The following is a 25483-nucleotide window of genomic DNA, read 5'->3' as shown; positions in this document are numbered from 1 at the left end:
CTAATCCATGAAATGTTGGAACTCATTTACAAAACTTTTCTTAAACATTACATGAATAATATTGTCCCATACTATAGAATTAGAATGTATAATTCCTATTCCATAATGAGATATCTTTGAGCTATAATATATCTTAATTAAAACTATCTTTGGATAGGTTTTTTCCTCAAAAAGCATTTTATCAAAAAAAATCCAATTTAAATTAAAAAATATCTGTTTTATTTTTTTAAATCACTGATTTTTATCCACCCTGATCAGTACCATGACTCTGCCAGCAAAACCAACTTTAAGATGTATGGATAGTGTGGCACTACATAGTCAGATGCTGATGACCATGTGCTATGCCTCAGGTGGTTAGGTATGGGGGGCACAGTCCAGGCTGATAGTAAGTCTACAATACTTTGATCCTTGGGACTCTGAGAGGGGGGGAAGGGCTTCTTAAAACTCCATGTGTGGGAGGAGCATTTAAGGAACTTCTGGCCTAGTCCAAAGCAGAAGTTCCGTCAAGATTAGTACTGAGGGACTCTTTTTAACTGCCCCAACATCAAAATCTCATAGTAGGAAGGTCTTTTTTCCCCACATCTTTTTTTAGCACGTTATGCTAAGAAGGGTTGAAGTTCCAATTCCACTTGGCTTCAAAGATCCAAGAAGCACAGCTCAGGAACAGTGTTGTTGCTGAGCAGATTCTCTGTGTAGAAGGAAGCTGGTGACAGTGAGCTCATTGGTCCTAAGCTTTACCAGAGCTGGCAGCCCATTCAAATCTAGATGCTTATCTCAATGTCTAGGGGAGCCTGTGATGTCATTGCTGTTTCAAGTACTACTTAGGTTCTTTCTGTCTTCCTTCTCTATCTTTCTCAGCAGTAAACCTTTCCCTATTTATAGTGTCTCAGGCTTCGGTGTTACATCTCTTGTTTGAGTTAGTCAGCCTTCAGAACCAAGGGTTCATAGAATTGGCCCCACTGCATCTGCAGTGAAGCCTGAGGGCCACTAAAGTCTTTGTGTGTCATTCTGTCCTTCTGGTTCTAAGTAATTTGGACCTTAACAATGTCCTTTTTTTAGACATAGGATTGGTGTTTGAGCTCCTCATCTGAGGTTTATTCTATCCTTTGGGTATCTTTTGGTCTGCCTTAACCTTATGCGATACTAGCTCCTTGTTCTCATTCTTCCATTTTGGTCTCTTATGTTTCAGAACAGAAGTGTAAGGGGTCTAAGAGGTAACTTGGAATGGGAAGGGGAAAAGAAGGATGATTCTTGGCTGGTTGACAAGTAAGGCTCAGTGCATTCCTGAGGCTATTCTAAACTACTGCAGGGACAGAAACAAACTCTGAGACAGATTGAATGAGAATTCCAGGGATGGATGGAACTGGCTGGGCAAGGAGTCTGAGAGTGGGAGAGGAGTCCAGGGTACGGTGGGGATGCTAGTCAAGTCACATAAACCAAACTTTTCACCGATAGTCACTAATTGTGTTCCTTATTTTATGGGTACCCAATCTGAGATACCTGCCTCTGATTGCCAGAACACTTATAGTTTCAACTGAAGTCAATGGGGAGTTGTTCTTTGAACATATAAAGTACTATATAATGCTACGTGCTCTGAAAATCAGTCCTAGGCTACTCAAATTGGGCATCCAAAATTAATGTAGACTTTTTATCTTAATCTCTCTGTGCTTCTGTTCCCTAGGTATAAAATTGGGATAATATCACCCAACCTCACAGGCTCAGGCAACTTTGAATTCTTGACTTTGCAATCTTAACATTCTTTAACATAATTTTTGTGTCATTTCTATACATGAATGAAAATCTAATCCTGCAGTGGGAATTCAGATAATCATCTCCTTATAGGATTAGGCTCTAAATGTGAATTATATAAAGTACATTGACATTACAGTATGTACAAAGTAATATTGCTAGGTCTTAAAAGTGGAGATCTGCTGTGTTCAATTCAGTTTTTAGGGCTGGATTTTCTTTAATAAAATCTGTCTGTTTCCTGTACAAACCTTGGAGCATGTCAGACAAATTTTGTGTTCTGTTGGCCCCAAAGTGAGGTATGTTGGGTTGTCTTAATTATTAAAATTTGTAACTCAGAAAACTAGTTTTGTAAAATTTCTAAAGCAGCTGAAAGGGTTATTTTTATTGACCAGCATAAAAGCAAAAAAGATTAGATGGAATAATATAATTGCAGAAAAGAGTTTGTTTTTCAAAGAGGTAGTAAATGCATTTTGAGAAACGGGGATATATAATCAGTGGCCATGATGTAGACTATTTGAGACCAGTAAGTCACAATTGGTAAAATGTATATGAAATTGGGGATGGGAAAATGATTGTAAATTAAGACTTGTGTAAAAAACAAAATAGTCAACTATTCAGTATCAGAAGCTACTCACATTAGCATTGCCATATGGCTCTTGTGAGCCAGTCCATAATGACTAAAAAAGAGATGTAGATATAAATCAGTATTGTTTAATTATGAAAATTCTTGTTCGTATATATCAGATTGCTGACAGAATAATTTTATTTTTTACTTCAGAAATTTGAGAGAAGCAAGAGATAATGCTGTGGTTGAAAAAGAAAGAGCAGTTGTGGCTGAAAAGGATGCTTTAGGAAAATATGAACATCTCTTAGAACAGTAAGTATATTTTAAAATGCATACACACAAATGGAACTAAAGAGATACTAGTATATTTATATCATTAAATTTGATAATCTTTTTTTTCTGGACATAAAGGGAATACTGTGTACAATTCTGGTCAACGATGTTCAAGAAAGATGAATTCAAACTGGACGCTGTGCGGAGAAGGGCTACTAAGATAGGCAGAGGAATGGCGAGCCTATCTTACAAGACAATAAAAGAACTTGGCTTGTGTTGCCTAGAAAATGAAGGCTGAGAGGGGATATGATTGCTCTCTATAAATACTGCAGGGTGGTAAAACAACAGGGAAGGAGAAAAGCTATTTAAGCTAAAGGATAATGTTGGCAACAAGAACAAAGGGTATACACTGGCCATGAATAAATTTTAGGCTGGAAATTAGAACGATGTTTCTAACTATTCGAGGACTGAGTCTCGGAAACTGCCTTCCAGTAGGAGTAGTGGGGGGAATCAACCTACTAGTTTTAAAATGGATCTTGATAAATTTATGAACGTGATTATATGACATTATTTCCTGTGATAGCAGGGAATTGGACTCACTGACTGAAGAGGTTCCTTATGTTTCTGTTCTCTGTTTTCATCATTTCTCTAAGTGGACAAGATTAGTTTTTAACAAAATGCGTTTTCACCCATGAGCAACCAGTGGAATTCTAGAATGTTTGGGCACCAACCCAGATTGTCTTAAGATTCTTCTGTTCTTTGAGTGATGTCCCTATGGGTGCTCCACTTTAGGTGTTGGTGCGCTCCTGCGCCCATAGCCGGAGATTTAAGGAATTAGTGCCCAGTTGGGTGTCACATGCGCGGTCCCCATCTTGCGGTTAACAGATGCTATGCGACCAAGCTCCCCCCCCCCCCCCCTCACCCCCCGTTCCTTCTCTACCACCTTTGGCTCTATTCAGAGCACTTAGCAGCACCTTGCAGCTTAGCAAAAGCTTATCTTTTCCTTAGTTTTTAGTTTTCAGTTAGAATAGGTAGCCTTCCTATTTTAGCCCCATCTTTTGCTGCTGCTGCTTCTTCAAAAAAAAAAAGTAGTTTACATTTTTCTCGTAGGGCATGTAGGTTTCTGTTTCTACGTGGTTATTGTACCTCCCCCTTTGTTTTTTTACAGGGAGAGTACGCTCCTTGAGGGGCATGCCTGGTTCCCCAGGGTTCAAACACTGCACTATCTGCAGGATTTCTGTACCTCTTTCTGACGGACACTCTAAGTGTGCCCGTTGTCTTGGCGCAGACATGTTTGCATTGTCACAATCTGAAAGCTCGCACCAGAAAGGCAAGAGATCTCCAACTGAAACTACTTCTCATGGGAAAAATCTCTCCGCCTGGCATCTAACATTAGATACGCACCCGGCCAGAAATTGCCATCGGCAGCCTCTGATAAGGGCCCTTTGTCCATGGCACGGGCTCCTGATCAACCCGCAAAGAAGGCGACAAAAAACCGGGGTACCACGTTCCCAACTTTGGAGTTGGCCAAGAAAAGACACTCTGCTCACAAGCAAACACTCCCAGTACCGACCGCACCGGCCATGTCAACGGCCGAAACAGCAGGTCCCTCCGGCACCATCAGTACCAAGAAACTGAAAGCTCCCAAGCAGCCGAGCTCGGTCACAAGCACCAGGGGAAAATGAAACCCCATGCCGCAGTACCGTCTGACATGAACAAGCAATTGGTACTGAGCACCTCAATAACTCCAATGCTAATGCTGCACCTAGTGCGGCCATCACGCACACCAGTCACATACCGGTGCCGACAAGCAGTTTCCCACATGCGAACCCGTTTCCTATGACACCAACGGTACTGATACCGGGCGCATTGCAGCAATTCCTCCACCACAAAGACATCTCCGTTTCATCAGTACCGGAGTCTCCCATCCTTGGCACTGATGGTACCTCAGTACCCACAGCACTTAGTCAACCCAGTTCTCCACTTCTGTCCACTCCACAATTCTCCAGTGAGGATGGAGATGGGGATGCTGGGCGCGCTCCACCACATTCCTCCCCTGTGTCTGCTCCTACCATGCACGCCCCTCCATACACAGGCTACCCGGAAAACCTTCTGAACCAACCTTGGTACGGGCAACCCTGGATGCCCACTATGCCCTTCCAACCACAGTGGCCTTTTTGGAACCCGTGGGCTAAATACCAACAGCAACAACAGGGCATACCTGTTGGCCTTCCCACAGTTGACACACTTCAAGCACCTTTATTGATCCCACCAGGCACTTCTGAACAGGGGGCTCAGGATGAGGAGGAGGAATTCTCTGATCAAGAAAATCCACCGGAAGTCCACTTCTCCTCATCCTCACCAGACGACACTATTATGCCCCCACCTACCATCGCAGGTGATAATTTGTAGAGGTCTTGAAATTGTTTAGGGAGAGTTGCCACTTCACTGGACATCTCCCTGGAAGAGGTCCAGGAATCGGGACACAAGCTAGTTGACATACTGCACCCATTGACCTCATCTAAAATTACCCTTCCCATGAATGATGCGATTATGGATCCTGTGAAGTTGCTCTGGCAAACCCCTGCAGTGATTCCACCTACCTGTAAGAGATTTGATTAAAAAATACCATATGCCTGCAAAGGGCTCTGAATTCCTTTTTTTGCATCCAACATCGAACTCATTGGTGATTGACACCGGCAATGAACCGGGTAGGCAACAATACTACAGAAACACTCCATATGAGAAAGACTGGAAATGCCTTGACCTTTGCGGTTGCAAAGCATATTCTGCTGCGACCTTACAATTGAGAATTGCCAACTACGATGCCTTATTAGCAAAGTATGACCACAATAACTATGCAAGTCTCTCTGAATTTACTGCCTTTATTCCAGTGACAAACAAGAACAATACAAATCACTCATCACAGAAGGTCAACTCATAACCAGAACAGCATTACAGGCTGCCCTTTATTCAGCAGATTCAGCTGCGAGATCCATAGCAACCACAATTGTTATGGGACGAGCCTCCTGCTCCATCTATCTGGATTCCCAGAGCCGGTACTGTTGACTGTGGAGGCTGTTCGAAGGATCCAAACTTTTCGTGGGCAAAACAGATGAGTCATTGCACGCTCTTAAGGACTCAAGGGGACATTGCGATCTCTGGGCATTCACACACCTAAGATCAAAAGGCGACAGGGCAGTGATCAAACCCCTCAACGATTCCGACTCCCTCCGTATGCACAACACAGTAGATACTATGAATATCAGGGTCGGAAGTAGAAAACCTTGAGGAGACAGCAATCTGGTCCCTCGAATACTATTTCTCAACCATCAACTTCCAGACAACAAATTTGAAGCCTTGGTCGAGGGTCTGAGAACCCCATCTCTTTCAATGCTGGAACCATCTACAACTATCAAGATATTTGGAGATTGCCTGACCCCATTTTACCTGATCTGGCACAGTATTACAACAGACAGATGGGTATTAGAAATTATCAAAACTGGTTATTCCATCCCCCTTACCTCCAAACCCCCTACCTATCCCCCTTCCCTATCTCTCTTCAGGGACTCCTCTCACGAGTATCTACTGCAGTGGTGGCCAGCCCGCGCTGCTTCCCGCAGCTCCCATTGGCTGTGAAAGGTGAACCGTGGCCACTGGGAGCTGCAAGCCGTGCCTGTGGATGGTCAAAGTAAACAAACTGTCTCGTGGCCCGCCAGCGGATTACCCTGATGGACCGCATGCGGCCCGCAGGTTGCCCACCACTGGTCTACTGGGAGAAGAGGTAACCTACCTCATGTCTCTAGAAGCAGTAGAACCCGTACCATCCGAGTACAGCGGGAAGGGGTTCTATTCCCACTAATTTCTCTCACAGAAAAAAACAGGAGGTTGGAGGCCTATTCTCTGCCTATGACGACTCAACAAATTTGTGAAAACACAACAGTTCAAAATGGTCACACTAAGTACCATAATCCCAGCATTAGAAAGTGGGGACTGGTTCTCAGCCCTTGACCCCCAGGACGCATATTTTTCATGTATCCATCCATCCCTCACATCGAAAACTCCTATGATTTGCAATAGGATATGACCATTTCCAATACAAAGTGCTATCCTTTGGCCTTTCCACTGCGCCTTGGGTATTCTCAAAGGTATTAACCGTAGTAGCTGCCTATCTATGCAGAGAGGGAATCATGATTTTTCCCTACCTGGACGACTGTCTATGACTGCCTGTCTTGTTGGTGCTTTCAACAAAGTCCACCGAACACACAATAACTCTGTTTACTAGGTTAGGCCTTCAGATAAACATGCAAAAATCCACTCTAACATCAGTTCAACACCTGGAATTTATTGGAGCAGACCTCAACTCCCTCGAGGCAACAGCCTCCCAACCGACAAAACAATTTCTGACTCTAACCAATTTGATCTCCACAGCACAAAATAGCCCGCAAGTGTCTGCCAGAACTTGCCGACAAATTCTACGCCATATGGCTGCCATGATCTTTATTGTCCGACACGCAAGATTACATATTCGGTGCCTCCAAGCCTGGCTCTGAACAAATTATGTCCCACACAAGCACAGTATAAACAAGTCCTTCACCATGCCAGAGACAATCAAAGATTCTTTTTGTGGTGGACCAACCCGGACAACGTTGATCGCCATCACCACAGATGCTTCCCTTCTAGGGTGGGGAGCACATCTGCAACCACATATAGGCCGATGCTCCGTGACGGAGTCCCATCTTCACTTCCTACTGCTAATCAGAGACAAGACTGTACAGGTTCTCACGGACAATGTAATTCGTATGTTCTACATAAACAGACAAAGGGGAGCGCTCACACTCCCTCTGTGTGGAAGCCATGCGCGTCTGGCAATGGTGCATCAAGCACAATGCTATGGCGGATACCCTAAGTAGGAAGTTTTATCAGGACCACAAGTGGGAGCTGAACACACCAGTAATCCTAGACATTTTTCGGATGTGGGGGTTTCCAATGATAGATCTTTTTGCAACTGCACAAAACACCAAATGCCCTCAATTCTGCTCCAGAGCAGGACTCAGTCCACGCTCTCTGGGCGACGCCTTCCTCATCAAGTGGAACGCTTCCCTACTATACACCTTCCCTCCCACCCCCCTTCCTAGCCCACGTGCTTCACAAGATCAGACAAGACAGATCCAGAGTGATACTAATAGCCCCCAAACCACAACAAACATGGTACCCTTACCTTCTCCACATGGCTGTCTACACACCACACACACTGCCACTTCTACCTCAGCTGCTATCGCAGGATGCAGGTTGCGTCATCCATCTGGATCCCCAATGACTCCATCTCAAAGCTTGGTTACTGCATGGTTCTCAGACTCTGAAATGACATGTTCCACAGATGTACAAAACATCTTGTTAAACAGTCGTAGGACAACTACCAGACTTACTTACATACATAAGTGGAGGCGATTCTACTCATAGCGCCGACACAAACAGACTGCACCTCTCTCCTTTACCCTCTCATTCTAGACTACTTGCTGGAACTCCTTTCATCTCAACCAATACATTTGCTGGCATTTTTTCCTAAACTGCATGTGGACAAACAGTCCAGATTACATCCCCTGGATATCCGCAGGGCTATAGCCTTCTACATTAATAGAACAAAATATTTTCTCAAGTCTTCAAAATTGTTCATTTCAATCACCGAACGATCAAAAGGTAATGCCATTTCCAAAGAACGTGTATCCAATGGATATCAGACTGCATAAAACTGCAGAATTCCTGTGCTGCCCTGCAGAAAATGGCAGGGAAGCCTCACCAGGGTGTGTGTGGGAAGAGAGGACATGGCCATGGGTGCAGTTTTTTGGGGGGGATTGCTCCAAACAGAGGTGAGACATGGAGGGGACACGGGGTTATGTGCCTCTGCCTCCCCTCATTTCTGCAATGCAGAGCTGCCCAGCTGAAGGAGGCTGTTTCGGCTCCGCTGACTCTGCAGCTGAACGCCACCTCCTGTGTCCTAGTTCCAGTCGTGCTCCCCTTCTGTGTGCGGGAGCCTTCCTGTTTTCTGTGGAACAGTGAGTGCCTGCGGTGGGGCTGGGTAAAGAGGGGTGGGGGAAATGAGGGAAGGGAGGGTGATGGGATGGGGGGGAAGAGGCAGTGGGGAAGGAAGGGGGTGGAATAGTGCAGGGGGAGGGGAATGTGGGAGTGAGGGGATGGAGGTAGAGAAGAAAAGGGCATAGGGGAATCGCAAGCCCGGCATTTGGCATCCCCTCAGCAGCAGCTGGGACTCCCCCGTTAAGCAGGCCCATTGAACTCTCACCCTGACACGCCCTACCCCCCTACACCTGGACTCCTCCAATTATTCCCCCCACACCTAGACCCTCACCCCACTGATCCCCAGCCAGCTGCACCTGGACCCCCACCCCATCAAGCTCCACTCCCCTGGCACCCAGACCCCCCACTGAGTCCCCCACCCCAGAACCCCTGCTGAGCCCCATCTCCCCACACCCAGACCCCTCCCACCTGAATCCCAACCACCTTCACCTGGATCGCCTGCAGAGTCCCATTGCCCCTGCACCTGGAACCCCCCAACAAGCCCTTGTGCATCCAGATCTCCCACATTGCCCCACACAGAAACCTATTCCCCCACAGTAAGCCCCTCCATGCTTGGATCCTGCTGGGCGGAACCTGCCCTCCTATACCTGGTGCAGAGGGGCAGGGCCCCAGGGTGTTTCTGGGGCAGGTCTAGCTCTTGCATTGTGTCAGGGTCAGGTGCAGCCTCACTGCCGAATCCCTGTACTGAGGGAGATGGGGTCTTCAGGGTGACCTCCCATCTCAATGCAGCCACTGGCCTGTGCTCCCCACTGCCATGCTGGAGCCACATTTGTTTATTGTCAAATAAAATTTGCAGAATTTTCAGTTTTTTGGCACATAATTTACTCAGGAGTACTCTATGGACCAGTGCTGTGTTTCATTAGCTCAAAACAGGAAGCATTTTTATAATGTTTTCAACTAACAGTTTAGCTATAATTTGTATGGTGCATAATAGTAATTGAATATTATACTTACCTTTGTGGTAGCCCTTTTGTTCCTTTCCTGCTGCCTCCACCAGTTTTCTCACTTCCATATGTCCCAAGTGATGGTGTAGAATGGCTGTAATACTTCCCATGCCAATTTATTAATATATTTTAGTATGGGGAGGAGTTGTGAATAATTCTCTGTACTGCTTCACAATAGATCCAGTCTCCTGCTCTGCAGCACCTTGGTTATTTAAATGCTTAGTTCTTCCTAAATGATGACTAGTAGTCATGCTAATTATATGGTGATTTTGAGCTATAGATAATATCCAAATAAAGATTTGAATGAGGCCACTACATTCATTTAGTTTGTGACTTAATCCATGTTTAAACCCAGGTATTTAGGAACTGAAAAGCTAATGCATTAACCAACTGTGCCACCTAGCTGTCTACTTGGAATGAACGTTTAAGTGACATTTTGCTTGAACTAGGTTTTAAAGGTGAGCTGTAAATAGGAATTGTTAAGATTTTGTTAACTTAAGTTAACACATGTGTGCTTCACACTCCAATAACCAAGATACTGCTATTGGGGCATTTAGCACATTGCCCAAACCTGTAAACACTCTTTATTATTCAGTCCTGTGTATTTTGTCCCCTGTGGGACTCCTAGCCCTCACTGCAATATAACATTCCAGCATGCACTATGCTGTAAGAGAATTCATATCAAATGTAGAACCCTGCTGGAAAATAAATTCAGCCCGTAAAGAATGAGATAAGTGCCATTTTTTCTCTTTTTACTGTATAGTGTTTTGTTAAAACAAAAATTCTATCTTATATTTTGGGTATGTATACATATATATATTTTTAAACTTCAAAACCATGCAAAAGACTTCTTAAAAAAAAACAGTTTCTTGACCTCTTGAATGCTGGCTTCCTGGTTCACTGAGGTGGTCTGATTATTGTGATTTCAATCGCATTATTTATTAGGGCTGTCGATTAATCTCAGTTAACTCATGCGATTAACTCAAAAAAATGAATCCCAATTAATCACAGTTTTAATCGCATTGTTAAACAGTAGAATACGAATTGAAATTTATTAAATATTTTTGGATGTTTTTCTACTTTTTAAATATATTCATTTCAATTACAACACAGAATACAAAGTGTACAGTACTCACTTTCTCTTACAAATATTTGCACTGTAAAAATGATAAACAAAAGAAATAGTATTTTTCAATTCACCTCATACAAGTACTGTAGTGCAATCTCTTTCTGGTGAAAGTGCAACTTACAAATGTAGATTTTTTTTGTTTATTACATAACTGCACTCAAAAACAAAACAATGACAAACTTTACAGCCTACAAGTCCACTCAGTCCTACTTCTTATTCAGCTAAGCTAAGATAAACAAGTTTGTTTACATTCACGGGATATAATGCTGCCAGCTTCTTATTTACAATGTCACCTGAAAGTGAGAACAGGCACTTTTGTAGCTGGCATTACAAGGTATTTACGTGCCAGATATGCTAATCATTCGTATACCTCTTCATGCGTCGGCCACCATTCCAGAGGACATGCTTCCATGCTGATGATGCTCATTAAAAAAATAATGCGTTAATTAAATTTGTGACTGAACTCCTTGGGGGAGATTTGTATGTCTCCTGCTCTGTTTTACCCCCATTCTGCCATATATTTCATGTTACAGCAGTCTCGGATGAGGACCCAGCACATGCTGTTCGTTTTAAGAACACTTTTACTGCAGATTTGACAAATGCTCTGTTCTGTTCAATGTTGATATCAATCGGCTGCGTACGTGTGTTCCCTCTGTGTGCTGCCCCAGCTCTGCGCAGATAGCTGACACAGCAGATCCCAAGAGAACTCCCAATGACCACAGACTCTAGTAAGGTACGAAGGCAGGTCGGCCAGGTTTATTGTCAAACGAAGCACAGTAATAGTTCCCTCTAGACTTTACTCTACAGGACGTACTACGAATATGTGCCCCCTGGCAATGGACTCAGCTCAGTCAGTGGCGGGACTTTCCACTGCCCCCTAGGCTGGACAAAGACACCACTCTAGGGATGCATTCTTATACATCGGTACAAACAAGTTACACATCATTCCTGACGTATTGAGGTGCAACCCCTCTACGTAGTAAGGTGCCACCTCTCACCTTGTACATGTTGGTTTGAACAAAACAACTCTATCCATCATATTACCCTTTTGGCCCTGTCGTTGGGATGGGTCAGCTTGTTCCTTGTTGTGTGTGGAATGTACAAGTATGCGAATGTTCTGATATCTGGTGTCCAGTACCTTTTAGGTATGTCTCTTTTTGCAGCATCAGCCCTTTCCTTGCCAGCTTCTGTGAGCAGGGCCTGCCTCTGGCTCACAGCTTAACTTTGCTTTATGTTAGCAAAGTCTTGACCACTACTTTAGTTCAGGCCTCATACTGGGCCTCTGATAAGGATTTATGTTTCAGGGCCTCATCTTACTACAGTACCAATGTGAGATTTCTAAAGATAGCTACAGTACTCGAACCAAGGTTTAAGAACCTGAAGTGCGTTCCAATATCTGAGGGATGAGGTGCAGAGTATGCTTTCAGAAGTCTTAAAAGAGCAACACTAGGATGCAGAAACTACAGAACCTGAACCACCAAAAAAGAAAATCAACCTTCTGTAGGTGTGTAACAGGGTTGGCACCCACATCTCACGAGTGCCCTCTTCTGGCTGGGTGTGTTTGCATTCTTTAGTTCTGGTGACCCCTTTTGCTGGTTCCAGGTGGGTTTGTCAGTGACACAGCACTCCAGCCAACTCAAACTGTCTGCATGTTAACCAGCACAAACCCCTTCCGGGTATATGGGTTCCCCGGGGCCTATCTTAGTACCCCTCTGGTGGTGTCTTTCTCTAGCCCTCCCTTGGCTGTGGTGTTTAAGTAGTTCAGCCCTGGTATGGCTTCCTCCCTGGATACACTATCTTCAGGTTGCCCTACCCGGGCTCAGTCCCTACTCAGTCCTAGGAACCAGCCAGGAGCTCCCTCAGTAGGCTCCCCCCATCCCTGTTAGCAAACCGTCCGTGGCCCTGCTGCTCTTCCAGGCAGCCACGCCTGCAGTCCTTTCTTCTTCTGCTCCAAGCAGCAACTAACTACTGCTCTGCATCTCCTTTTATATAGCCCTCCTGGGCCCTGATTGGCTGCTTCCCCTGCAGCCACTGTAGCTTGCTTGGAGGACCTCTCCACTGCTCCTTCCCTGGGATGGGTGTGGCAGAACTCTAAGGCCTCCAGCCAGGGGCCTTTGGGCATAGTCCACCCCATCACAAGGTGGCATCTGACTCAGATGATGAAAATGAACATGTGTCAATCTGCACTGCTTTGGATCATTATCAAGCAGAACCCATCATCAGCATGGATGCATGCCCTCTGGAATGGTGGTTGAAGCATGAAGGAACATATAAATCTTTTTAGTGCAGCTGGCACGTAAATATCTTGCAACACCAGCTACAACAGTGCCATGCAAACGCCTGTTCTGACTTTCAGGTGACATTGTAAACAAGAAGTGGGCAGCATTATCTCCCGCAAATGTAAACAAACTTCTTTGGCTGAACAAGAAGTAGGACTGAGTGGACTTGTGTAGGCGCTAAAGTTTTACATTGTTTTGTTTTTGAATGCAGTTATTTTTTGTACATAATTCTACATTTGTAAGTTCAACTTTCATGATAAAGAGATTGAACTACAGTACTTGTATTAGGTAAATTGAAAAATACAATCTCTTTTGTTTTTTACAGTGCAAATATTTGTAATAAAAATAAATATAAAGTGAGCACTGTACACTTTGTTTTCTGTGTTGTAATTGAAATCAATGTATTTGAAAATGTAGAAAACATAAAAAGAAATTAAATGTTATTCTATTATTGTTTAACACTGCATTTAATTTTTTTAATCGCGTGAGACAGCCCTATTATTTATGCTTTGGTGGTGTTGGATCACAACAAGAGACAACAGTCTAAATAAAATTGGAATATGCAGCAACTAAAAAGAAGAGAAAAAGTGAAGTTTTAGATAACTGTACTGAAGGCTGGTTACTGATGACAGTCATATGTTGCTTAAGTTAACAGAATTTTGGCAATTCACCTTTAAAATATGTCTAGGGTCTGGCCTCATCAGAATATCCTTTGATGGTAGAAGCAACCAACTCCCACAAAAAAAGCTGTCACCAAAGTCCAGTCAGTTTTTTCCTTGAGTTGTGGATCTCCCTTCCTTGAGTTTCAAATGTCTCACCCTGGCTGCTTTAACATGTTCTCTCTCACACTGCTTTTTGCTTATACAGCATTCCTCTTCTGCATCTTCCTCCTCCCAGGAGGGATCCTGCACTAAAATATGGCAATAAACATTTTAAAAAGACTAATTACTGATATGTAAGTCATTCAAAAGTGAGGTTCTGAGATCTTTGTTTTGTTTAATAATTTGATTAAAACAAAATACCTATTAATTAAATTATAGATTGTCCTACAGAAAAATCTACTTTAAAAAAAGAGATACTATAGCACACTTTCTCCTTGAGCTGACAGAAAATGGACTTGTCACAAAACTAATACTTTATACTTCTTACAGCATCTTGATGGATGACTCAGAAACAGGTAGCTCTATCTAAAAACTATCTATCTAAAACTGCCTCCCCTTCTGGCCACAATATAGGTGTAAGGATTGCAACTGATATAAGTAGATAAGTTGGAATATGAAAAAGTGCATGACAACTTGGCATCCTGAGATGGAACAAAAGACATTGACTTTGCAGACTCTAAAATCCTGAGACTATTGCTGACAACTGAGTGAACCTCAGGGAACTCTCCCAGTATAGCCAGGGCCCTCTGACGGCTTGTCTACACTTGAAATGTTACAGTGGAACAGTTGCAGTGCTTCAGTGTAAACGCTACTTATGCCGATAGGAGGGGTTCTGCCTTTAGCATAGGTAATCCACCTCCCTGAAAGGCAGTAGGTAGATTGACAAAAGAATTCTTCCATTGACCTAGCACTGTCTATGCCAGGGGCTAGGTCGGCTTAACTATGCCACTCAGAGGTGTGGATTTTTCACACCCCTGGGTGATATAGCTGGTTAACCTAACTTTTTAGTGTAGGCCAGACCTAACACAGAAGTAGAGAAAAGAATATTACTTTTTCTCAGTAAGGGAATACACATGGTGTTCAGTTTTTGACAGAGCTGTTTTTTTATAATAAGTTAAATTTGTTGTTACTCAAAAGATCCATCATAGTTACCATTGGTATCATAATCTGTATAATCAAATATGTTTGAAAACTTCACAAGTATGTGGAATGCTGGTGAGCCTGGATGGTGGTTAAGAAAAGTCCCTGGCAAACATTATGATCAGGAGTGTAGCTAATACCTAGGTTTTTTTAGTCAAATGCGAATTCTTTTTTTCTCATGGTGTTGGTGATTAATTTTTATCAAATAAATGTTTATAAAATGGTCAAATGCTAATAATTCTGTTAGCAGGTTCTCTCCTCATTCAGTCCTCCCTGGTAGCCTGCTAAATGACCAGAATACAATTGAAAGTTTTCTCTAAAGGAGATTTAGACATATAATTGTCTTAAAGTTAATCAATATATGATATCTAGCTATTGTCTTAATTATAATAATTGGCTATTTGTACAGCTTTGGAAGAACTTTTCTGATGGCCTCAGTTGAAGGGCGGGGCTTTGTCCCAGAGCTTCCAGCAGTGACACTGGAATTGCTGTCTAATGTCTCTCTGAATTTCAGAGATAGGGTATTAACCCATTAATGATGCATGTTGAGAAAAGCTACTAACAGAAATATTTCATTCAAGAAATTGCTCATTATTAAGCTTTAGAATGTAGGAAGGGTGAAAACAAAATATGTAAACCACACATGGCAAGATTGCTATGAATAAAAGCAATAATACTGTAGTTAGTTATAGAAGTATTTATAGAAACCCCTCATTCTCAGTATTATTTAAATGCTAAGTTCCTCTGAGCCAGTGACTTTGAATTCCTACATGTCTGTAAATTGATGAGTTTTGATGCTATATAGATAGGTATTTTGTATCGTAGTTGAGTTTAACTATGACAATCAAAGTTTCCCTTCCCTAATTGTTAACAAGATAATAGTGGAGAATAAACAATAAAAGAATAAAGGGATATAAATAGATCACTGTATTTATGAATCAAGCCTTAAAACCTCCAAAAGGTTTGAGTATTAACCCTAACTGTATTGCATAACAATGAATTAAATACTTACTGATTTTGTTTAACTAATAATATAGAAAATAAATCAGAGTGGTATCTGCAAATTTGCCTGAGTAAATTGCTACAACAAAAAATGTGTATGCTCACAGGACTCTAACAGAATACTACAGGTCCATACTTTCTCTTACCAGGGGTACCTTAACCACTTGAACATTGCCTGAGCAATTCCACAATCAAACATATTAACCTCTATTGTTCAAAAAATACATAAATTAGGTGATAGGTAATATATTGAACATTCTCAAAAATAATTATATACTTATATATCAGTTAAAAATATAATGAAGTTAAAACAAAATATTGGACACATTGTCAAAATGCAGTAATTCTTAATTGATATTGTAAAATAAGATACTAAAGTATTATTAGGGTTGCCAGGTGTCCGGAATGATTCCCGGTCAAAAAGGGACCCTAGTGGCTACGGTCAGCACTGCCAACCAGGCTGTTAAAAATGTGGTCAGGGGTGTTGCAGGTCTAAGGCAGGCTAGTCCCTACCTGTCCTGGTACTGCACTGCGCCCCAGAAGCAGACAGCAGGTTCGACTCCTAGGCAGGGGGCGGTCCACGGGGCTCCATGTGCTGTCCCCGCCCTTAGCACTGGCTCCTCACTCCCATTGGCTGGGAACCATGGCCAGTGGGAGCTGGGGGGAGCAGTGCCTGCAGGCAAGAGCAGCACGTGCAGCCTCTTGGCCCCTCTGCCTAGGAGCCAGACCTGCTGGCCACTTCTGGGGCGCAGTGTGGAGTCAAGACAGGCAGGGAGTCTGCCTTAGCCCCGCTGCACCTCTGGCCGGGAGCCGCCCAAGGTAAGCCCGTGCTCCAAGCCCCTGCCTCAGCCCTGAGGCTCACCCCCCCCAACCCGGAGCCCCCTCCTGCACCCCAAACCCCTCATCCCCAGCCCCACCCCAGAGCCCGCACCCCCACCCCAGAGACCGTACCCTTCCACACACCCCAACTACTTGCCTCAACCCGCAGCCCCCTCCTGCACTCCAAATCCCTCGGCCCCACCCCCAACCTGGAGCCCACTCCTGCACCGCAGAGCCCACATCTACAGCCGGAGCCCTCACCCCCTCCTGCACCCCAATTCCCTGCCCCAGCCCGGAGCCCCCTCCTGCACCATGAACCCCTCATTTCTGGCCCCACCCCAGAGCCTGCACCCCCAGTTAGAGCCTTCAATCCCTCCCACACTCCGACCCCCTGCCACAGCCCAGTGAAAGTGAGTGAGGGTGGGGGAGAGTGAGCCACTGAGGGAGGGGAAATGTGAGCAGGGGGTGTGGCCTCGGGGATGGGGCGTCGCTAGGGTGTTCGGTTTTGTGCAATTAGAAAGTTGGCAACCCTAAGTACTATATGTATTTTAGTTTTAAGTCTGAATCATTTAGATGTGGATTTCAAGTCAACAGAATTTTTTTTCTTGGCTACTGGCCTGCTTGTTAACTTGAAAGGTGTCTGCTGCCTTAGGGGAAAGAAATACAGATCTGCACTAACTAGTCCTTTTGAAAATGTTGCTGTGTTTACTGTAACTTATGTCTGATCTCTGAAAAACTTCTCTTTTAATTAAACCAGGGCAATAGTAAATAAAAATTCCAGTTGTGGCAAAGCAGACACTTTTCTGTCTTTTCTTGCTATTCTTTTTTCGGTGCTTAGGGATTCACAAATGTATCCGAATAGTATGTAGGAGACAATGAAGCCGCGGCCAGCACATCCCTCAGCCCGCTCCGCTTCCCGCAGCGCCGCTTCCCGCAACCCCCATTGGCCTGGAGCCGCGATCGGCCGAACCTGCAGACGGGGCAGGTAAACAAACTGGCCTGGCCCGCCAGGGTGCTTACCCTGGCGAGTCATGTGCCAGAGGTTGCCGACCCCTGCGCTGGAGGATAGGGATAGGATACAGAGGGACCTAGACAGATTAGAGGATTGGGCCAAAAGAAATCTGATGAGGTTCAACAAGGACAAGTGTAGAGTCCTGCACTTAGGATGGAAGAATCCCATGCACTGCTACAGACTAGGGACCGAGTGGCTGGGCAGCAGTTCTGCAGAAAAGGACCTATGGGTTACAGTGGACAAGAAGCTGGATATGAGTCAACAGTGTGCCCTTGTTGCCAAGAAGGCTAACGGCATTTTGAGCTGTATAAGTGGGAGCAGTGCCAGCAGATCGAGGGACGTGATCATTCCCCTCTATTCGGCATTGGTGAGGCCTCATCTGGAGTACTGTGTCCAGTTTTGGGCCCCACACTACAAGAAGGATGTGGAAAAATTGGAAACAGTCCAGCAGAGGGCAACAAAAATGATTAGGTGGCTGGAGCACATAATTTATGAAGAGAGGCTGAGGGAACTGGGATTATTTAGTCTGCAGAAGAGAAGAATGAGGGGGGATTTGATAGGTGCTTTCAACTACCTGAAAGGGGGTGCCAAAGAGGATGGATCTAGACTGTTCTCAGTGGTACCAGATGACAGAACAAGGAGTAACTGTCTCAAGTTGCAGTGGAAGAGATTTAGGTTGGATATTAGGAAAAACTATTGCACTAGGAGGGTGGTGAAGCACTGGAATGGGTTACCTAGGGCGGTGGTGGAATCTCCTTCCTTAGAGGTTTTTAAAGTCAGGCTTGACAAAGCCCTGGCTGGGATGATTTAGTTGGGGATTGGTCCTGCTTGAGCAGGGGGTTGGACTAGATGACGACCTGAGGTCCCTTCCAACCCTGATATTCTATGAAAGTAAACATTTTCGTTGCCCTTCATAATGACATTCCATGCCCCAAGTTTGTGATCTCAAGTTCTAATTTCTAACTTTTGCAAAAATCCTGCAACAATTTCCTTTTTTTTTTTTTTCATTTCATGATGAATCAATAATTCATTTTTCCGTTCAGTGGCTGAAACAAAAAAATTGTTTTGAACTGAAACTGTATTTCTTTCTCCCCGTTTTTCTTGACAAAAGAACAAAGAGTATTTTTCAGGCTGAACAAAATGTTTTGAATGTTGGTTCAGAACAACATTTCTGAAATTATGTCTTGTTTCAACAATTTTTTTTCAGGTTTTTACCAGCCGAAACTATTCACCAAATTCTACTAGAATTCATGAATAGTTTTGGTGCCCCAAAAATACATTTTACTATTCTCCACAAAGATTTCTCCCAGCTCTAGTTATATCTAACATAGATACAATGATTGAAAATACAGTAGACACAATAATAGAAGGTCCATACTGGAGGCACTTTTTAATTCTTGCATAGAATTTTTCCAAGCATTGTACATATATTGGTAGAATAAACTCCTAAAGTTTTAGCTTCTTGGAACTAGGCAACTACATTCTGAAGAATGTAAGTCTTTTCCTTCAAGCATTTGATTATTTCTTGTTGATCTCAAGAGGGATAATTAAGCAAAGCAGGCATGTCCAAAAAACATTGAGGGTTAAGTTAGCAGTCTGATAACTAAACATGGTCCAGTGGCATAGAAGGCACTGAAAAGATGTCTTGCCAAAATATGTACATGTATATTCCCATTTTGTTGTGCTTTATAAACATGCTCCTAAGCCATTCAGAAGCTTTTGAAAATTTTACCCTTAGTCTCAAATGGCTATTTGTTATACTCCTGTTTATGTGAACTGTATGATAGAGTTCACGTTTATCTCTCAAATTAAAAAAAATGCCAATTATAATGGTTTTCTAACCATAAAATGGTAATGTTTAGCAAAATTTGTTCGTAAAACTTTTTTTAAAAGATAGACTTACAAAGGTAAATATAAAAATTATTTAGTAATGCTAACTATCTAAATCGACTTATAAAAAATTCAGAAAGAAACGTATCTTCCATATTTATTTTAAAATATGACATTTACTGGAAGGGAAGTCCAATGACGTGTGAGTGCATTTCTCCCACTTGTAAATGAGCTCCTATTTCCTATAGTATATATTCCGGTACCACAATGAGCCATTTTCAACATGTTTTACTTTAGCTCCTAAAACAGTTTAAAACTTGGCACACATAGGTAAATGAATGTTACCTCCAGTTTTAGAAACTGTTTTTTGTTTCAGTGTTGTAGTGACTGTGAATAGGACTTTCAGAATGCAGAAAACAAGGTCTTGATTAGAAATGGTTTTGGAAGTAATGTTAAAGGTGTTTGCAAATGTCTTTTTGACAATCAACCTCTGTGTGCTTCAGTTTACTCATCTTGTAAATGGGGGATAATAATGTTTGCTTACTTTTATAAAGTGCTCCGAGATCAATGCACAAAAAGTTTTATATAAGTGGCCTATGATGACTAATTGTTTTTGTTTTTAGTATATGAGCTCAGTTTTGCAGACTTTCACCTTATTTCTATGTGTACCAATACTAGTATTTGGGGAAAAAAACCCTCCCTCCATATTTTAATATGATACCACTTATATTATGCCTCCCACTCCATAGGTTGGGACTATACTCCAATGAGATTTCCTGAGAGTTGATACAATCCAGCATGGTGTACGCAGGTACATTACAGAAGAACATGAGATAAGATAGTTGGTATGGCTTGAAGGGTCTAAAATGAGGAATGGGAAGAAAAGTCTGGGTATATTTAGAATTTTTTATGTTCACAAACCATCCCTGTTGCCTTTTTTGTTAGGGACATTCATTATATTATAGCAGTTATTCCCTTTAAAAAAATCTTTTAATGTAAATCTTTAAGTCTCAACACATTCAACGTCTTGGTTGAAGTACATGGCAGGATTTGTGACAGAAACGTACTGCTGGCTGGTTTGGTTTTATAGAATGCGAGCATAAGTGTAGCACAGGGATCAACTTTTTGTTATATATGTACAGTACCTAGCACAATGGAGCCCCTGTCTTTAATTAGTGGTGTAGGTGCTACCATAATACACATAATAAATAATTATCTCTTATCCCTGGGTTCTCTCCAAACACACCAGCTATTGCCACTAGTAAATATTTACTGCTAGTAGTGCTGGGAGGGGGTAGTATGGTGAAGTGAGTGTTGAAAAGTAGAGGTTAAGGGGCAGCCTTTTTGTATCACAGGTGGTAGTCTGGAAAACATGATGATAGAAGCCTGGCTTAGGTAGGCAGGCAGAGGTAAAGTTCTGGTGTGTAGTTTGTGGTTGTATAGTTCTTGTGGTAGTGGTAAGATGTGTGCCCTTTAGCGGAGAAGATGATGGTATGTTGTGTTAGTTGGTTTAACTTTTCATTTTCTTGCTTTTGTAGTTTTCTAGTGTACAGTAATCCTACCTGATTCACAGCTAAATTTGATTGTCTATTAATATGTTAAATAGGCTTAGAAGGATTCGATTTTTATCTGTAAATGGCAGTAAACATTGATTTCACTGAACACAAACAAACCAACGAAAAAATATTTCTATCTATAATGACTGAAATTTACAGCTAGGCAAAGTAAGTAAAATGCTGCTTGATAAGTTAGTTTAATTTAAGGATATTTACTTTAAATAGTTTAACGTGATGTTGACAGTTTGTGTTTTTAGCAGTTAAAGATTTATAACTTTTTATATCTTTCTACTATCTTTAAATAATTATTGTCTGCCCCCCATAACTTCGTTTAAGTGTGAACATTTAAATTGATAAAAAATAAAAAAAATGCTTAAAACACAATTTTGTGGAACTGTGAACATTTAAATTGATTATTTTTAAGCATTTTTTTCAATTATAAACAAAATTATCTGTTGAATTTATTAAAAAAAAAAATCCTGCTAACCCTATATATAAAGCTTTGTCTTTCATGGAATATTTCATAATTGCAGCCCCTCAAGTGGGAAAACCTATTCAAGAGATATCTCACATGATATGCACCATTGTGCAGTTTCCAAAATATTTTGTGTTGAAATGTCACTTTAAAACAAAGAGCAATAATTTTGCTGATTTAGAGGAGGAGAACAAAAGGAACACTTCACAAAACAAAAATTCTAAACTGTGTTGAATATGTTTGCAGTTTGTTCATAGTTCAAGTAAGTTTGTTACTTCTAGCTTTCTAATGTCATATCATATCACACAGCTTGGAAAGCTTTCTGATGGTCATTATGTTAAGGGAGCAAAGCTCTTTTGTGCCATTACATTGTTCAAAGTTTTTTTTCTTTTTGAACAAAGAAAATTGGATAGAGCATTGAAGAGTTGTTGCGCAATAAAAATATGGTTATAGTCTTACATATGAATGAAGATAACAGGGAACAGCTTAAAATTGACTTCAGTTGCCAGGTGATTACCCATCTTAAGCCATACAAGAAACTCCATTTGGAAACTGATTTTTCCCCCCCGGACAATCCACATTGAGCTGTTTCTAGTATTTCTCTTTTATTTTTAAAGTTGCTCTAGGGGAGAAAACATTTCCTCTGTGCTTTTGTTTTTATTATTTAACATGTTTATTATAGTAGTGTTGAAGGGCCATGCAAAAATGGAAACCAATTGTGCTAAGCACTGTACAAACAAAGTAGTTGATGGTCTTCAGGGTCTGCCCTGAAGAATTTACAATCTAAATCAGTAGTTCTCAACCAGGGGTACATAGAGGTCTTCCAGGGGTTACATCAGGGGTTCTCAAACTGGGGGTTGGGACCCCTCAGGGGGTCGTGAGGTTATTACATGGGGGGTCGCGAGCTGTCAGGCTCCACTCCAAACCCCACTTTGCCTCCAGCATTTATAATGGTGTTAAATATATTTAAAAGTGTTTTTAATTTATAAGGGGGGGTCGCACTCAGAGGCTTGCTATGTGAAAGGTGTCACCAGTACAAAAGTTTGAGAACCACTGAGTTACATCAACTCATCTAGATATTTGCCTAGTTGTACAACAGGCTACATAAAAAGCACTAGCAAAGTCAGTACAAACTAAAATTTCATCCAGACAACAACTTGTTTATACTGATCTATATACTATACACTGAAATGTAACTACAATATTTATATTCCAATTGATTTATTTTATAATTATGTGGTAAAAATCAGAAAGTAAGTAATTTTTCAGTAATAGTATCTTGTGACACTTTTTGTATTTTTAAGTCTGATATTTTTTAAGCAAATAGATTTTAAGTGAGGTGAAACTTGGGGGTACGCAAGACAAATCAGACTCCTGAAAGGGGTACAGTAGTCTGTAAAGCTTGAGTGTCACTGATCTAAATAGACAAGACAGACACATGGTGAGGGGGAGGATATAATACACAAGCAGAGTGGACAATGTGATGGCAGCAAAAGTCATGTTAGTTCCATAATATTTTGAGGGCATGGAGGTGTAGTAAGTTAGGAGCATATAAGCTAAATGGAAAGAAAAGGTAAGGGATGGTGGATGAGGGGGACAGAGCCGGGGAGAAGAGAGTAAGAGAGGCAGGTGTTGAGTGAAGTTGAGAATATATTTAGCCACATAAATGTAGATTACTAGCTTTGTGATGAGCTGATGTCTGCAAACAATTCAGTGATTTACTTAGCATAATAAAAGAAGATATAAGTAGCTGTATGGAATGGAATTAATAAAAGGAAAATGTAAGCTGAAAATCAGGGAAATCCTCCTGAGAGGAATGGAATAGTCTCACAAGGGAAGCCATGGAATTCCAATTGCTTGAGCACTTTCAATTTAGGCTGGACAAAACATTAGTAAATGTACAACAGGGACCAATCTTGCATTAGCAAAGTGGACGACTAGGCAGGCTAATAGGTTTTTCCATCTCTAGATTCTGAAACTTGATGTGCTGTTTATAGTAAGATACTATTATCAACGATTTTTTAAAAAAGCAAAACTCTAGCAAATATGTAATTTTCCTATTTAAATTTGAAAGCAAAAATAGCCATGTGATTTTCTATCTAGTTGCTCCAATATGATGATAATATGCCTAAATATCGAAGAGAACTTTTATGCGAGACCTTTCTTGATTGACTTCGGCAAAGAGGTTTCAAAATGCTTACATGGCTTTTGGAACACCATTCTATTCTTTAAAAAGCGATAAAGAACCTTATAGACTAACAGAAGTATTGGAGCCTAAGCTTTCGTGGGTGAATACCCACTTCGTCACACATGCGTTTCATAAGATGCCACAGGACTCTTTGTCGCTTTTTACAGATCCAGACTAATACAGCTACCCCTCTGATACTATTCTATTCTTTGGCATTGTCTTGAACACATTCTCTAATCCAATACTTGTTTGGAGCAACATGCATAAAAGTAGCCAAAGGCAGAGTGGAATAGGAATTGTAGGAGCCATTGGGATCTTAGAAACTTGTGTATTTGGAACTTTAAATGAGTTTGTAGAAAGCATGTTTGGGGTGGATTGTTAACTGTTGGTTATTTTTCATTTAATTATTTCAAGTATAAAATGTACACCAAAATATTTGCAATAACAGTAGATTTTACATACATTATATTAAGTCCATAAAAATAAATGAAAACCCCAGGTACAGCATTCCTTCTGATATATCTGTTGGATTTAAATAACAACTTATTTTATCTCCACATAATTGATATGGCATTATTATGTGCCTTAACAAGACAACTAAATGCTGCAAAGTACTGTTTATTTATTAATCACATTGGATGCCTTATTTGATCATGATATGAGAGATGCATTGAATTACTTTAAATGCATGTTTTGGATTCCTATAGTTCCATAGTACAGTTGTTGAACATACCCTACGGTTTTAACCCAGCAAAAGATTACTCACATTCATACAAGAATCTGCTTCCAAGCCAAGATGACAGTTGCTGCTACAGCTGAGAGGTGAAATGGTTTAGGAAATCATTCAAACAAAAGTTAACTTAGGTCAAAGCAGAAAAAGTGCATTTCAGATTCCTTTATCAAGTCTGGAGGTAAAGTTATTTGAGGTGTTAATGATGGTTATATAAGCTGTCAAGAAGAATATTCCAGTTCAGTAAATTTGTAAAGCCTAATGAAAGATGAGGTGGATCAGAGTTTCTACCTCTGTTGTTTTCACATGCTTCTATTTCTTATATCCCCAAATTTTTAAAATATAAATGTAGTTGGAGAGGATTTTTTCTTTGCTTGTATCTTTAAATCCTTCAGTATGTGTAAGTGATAGTATACTAAGGAGTGGAGGAGAGGGGAGTTGGCTGCATTATAATCCAAACTTTGTGGCAATGGTTTGACTATACTGTGCCAAAACAGCATATTTGGCCTATTTTAATGTTGACACGAGCACCAAGAGTCTTCAGATTCATTCCATGTGATGTAGAGGATAACTCAGACATAAGGGATCGACCATCTTTTTTAGCAAGAATGAAAGATATATACTTTAAATGGAAACTTTTAAATAAAAGGGGGAAAAATTAAATGTTTTCAAAAGAAAAATCTATGAATGTTTAAAAACATTAAAATGAAGTACTGTATTTCTATGCCACAGTGTGCTGCATACAGTAATAATGGAATGTACAGTACAGTGCACATACCAGGTTTGCATCATTGAATCTATACCTGTATAGCCCTTACTATACCATATATACATTTTAAAATCTTGTATCCCGGAGCACATTATCACACTTGTAAAGTGACATTTTTGTAGTTCCTAAAACAAGTTAAAGGTGACCTGCAAATATAACTGTCCTAAAAATGGTGTCTGAAGTTGGAATGAAAATAATTACAATGTAAAGGAAATAATAAAATCTTTGTCTATGAAATAGTCTGAGCTGTAGACTGTCCTATTTA

At 41.4% G+C, this 25483-nt stretch overlaps 1 protein-coding gene across 1 annotated transcript in view; it reads left to right on the top strand.

Moving 5' to 3' along the window:
* PIBF1 (progesterone immunomodulatory binding factor 1) overlaps positions 1-25483 on the top strand; it is a 208565-nt gene that overhangs the window by 55268 nt on the left and 127814 nt on the right. The window contains exon 11 of the mRNA XM_065413463.1: positions 2528-2626. Within this exon, the coding sequence (XP_065269535.1) occupies positions 2528-2626 (99 nt within the window). The remainder of the gene's footprint in view (positions 1-2527; positions 2627-25483) is intronic.

This window comes from Emys orbicularis, chromosome 1 (assembly GCF_028017835.1).
Source record: "Emys orbicularis isolate rEmyOrb1 chromosome 1, rEmyOrb1.hap1, whole genome shotgun sequence".
Classification (NCBI taxonomy): domain Eukaryota; kingdom Metazoa; phylum Chordata; order Testudines; family Emydidae; genus Emys; species Emys orbicularis.
Note: the sequence above shows the minus strand (reverse complement) of the source record. Positions and strands in the feature narration are given on the sequence as shown.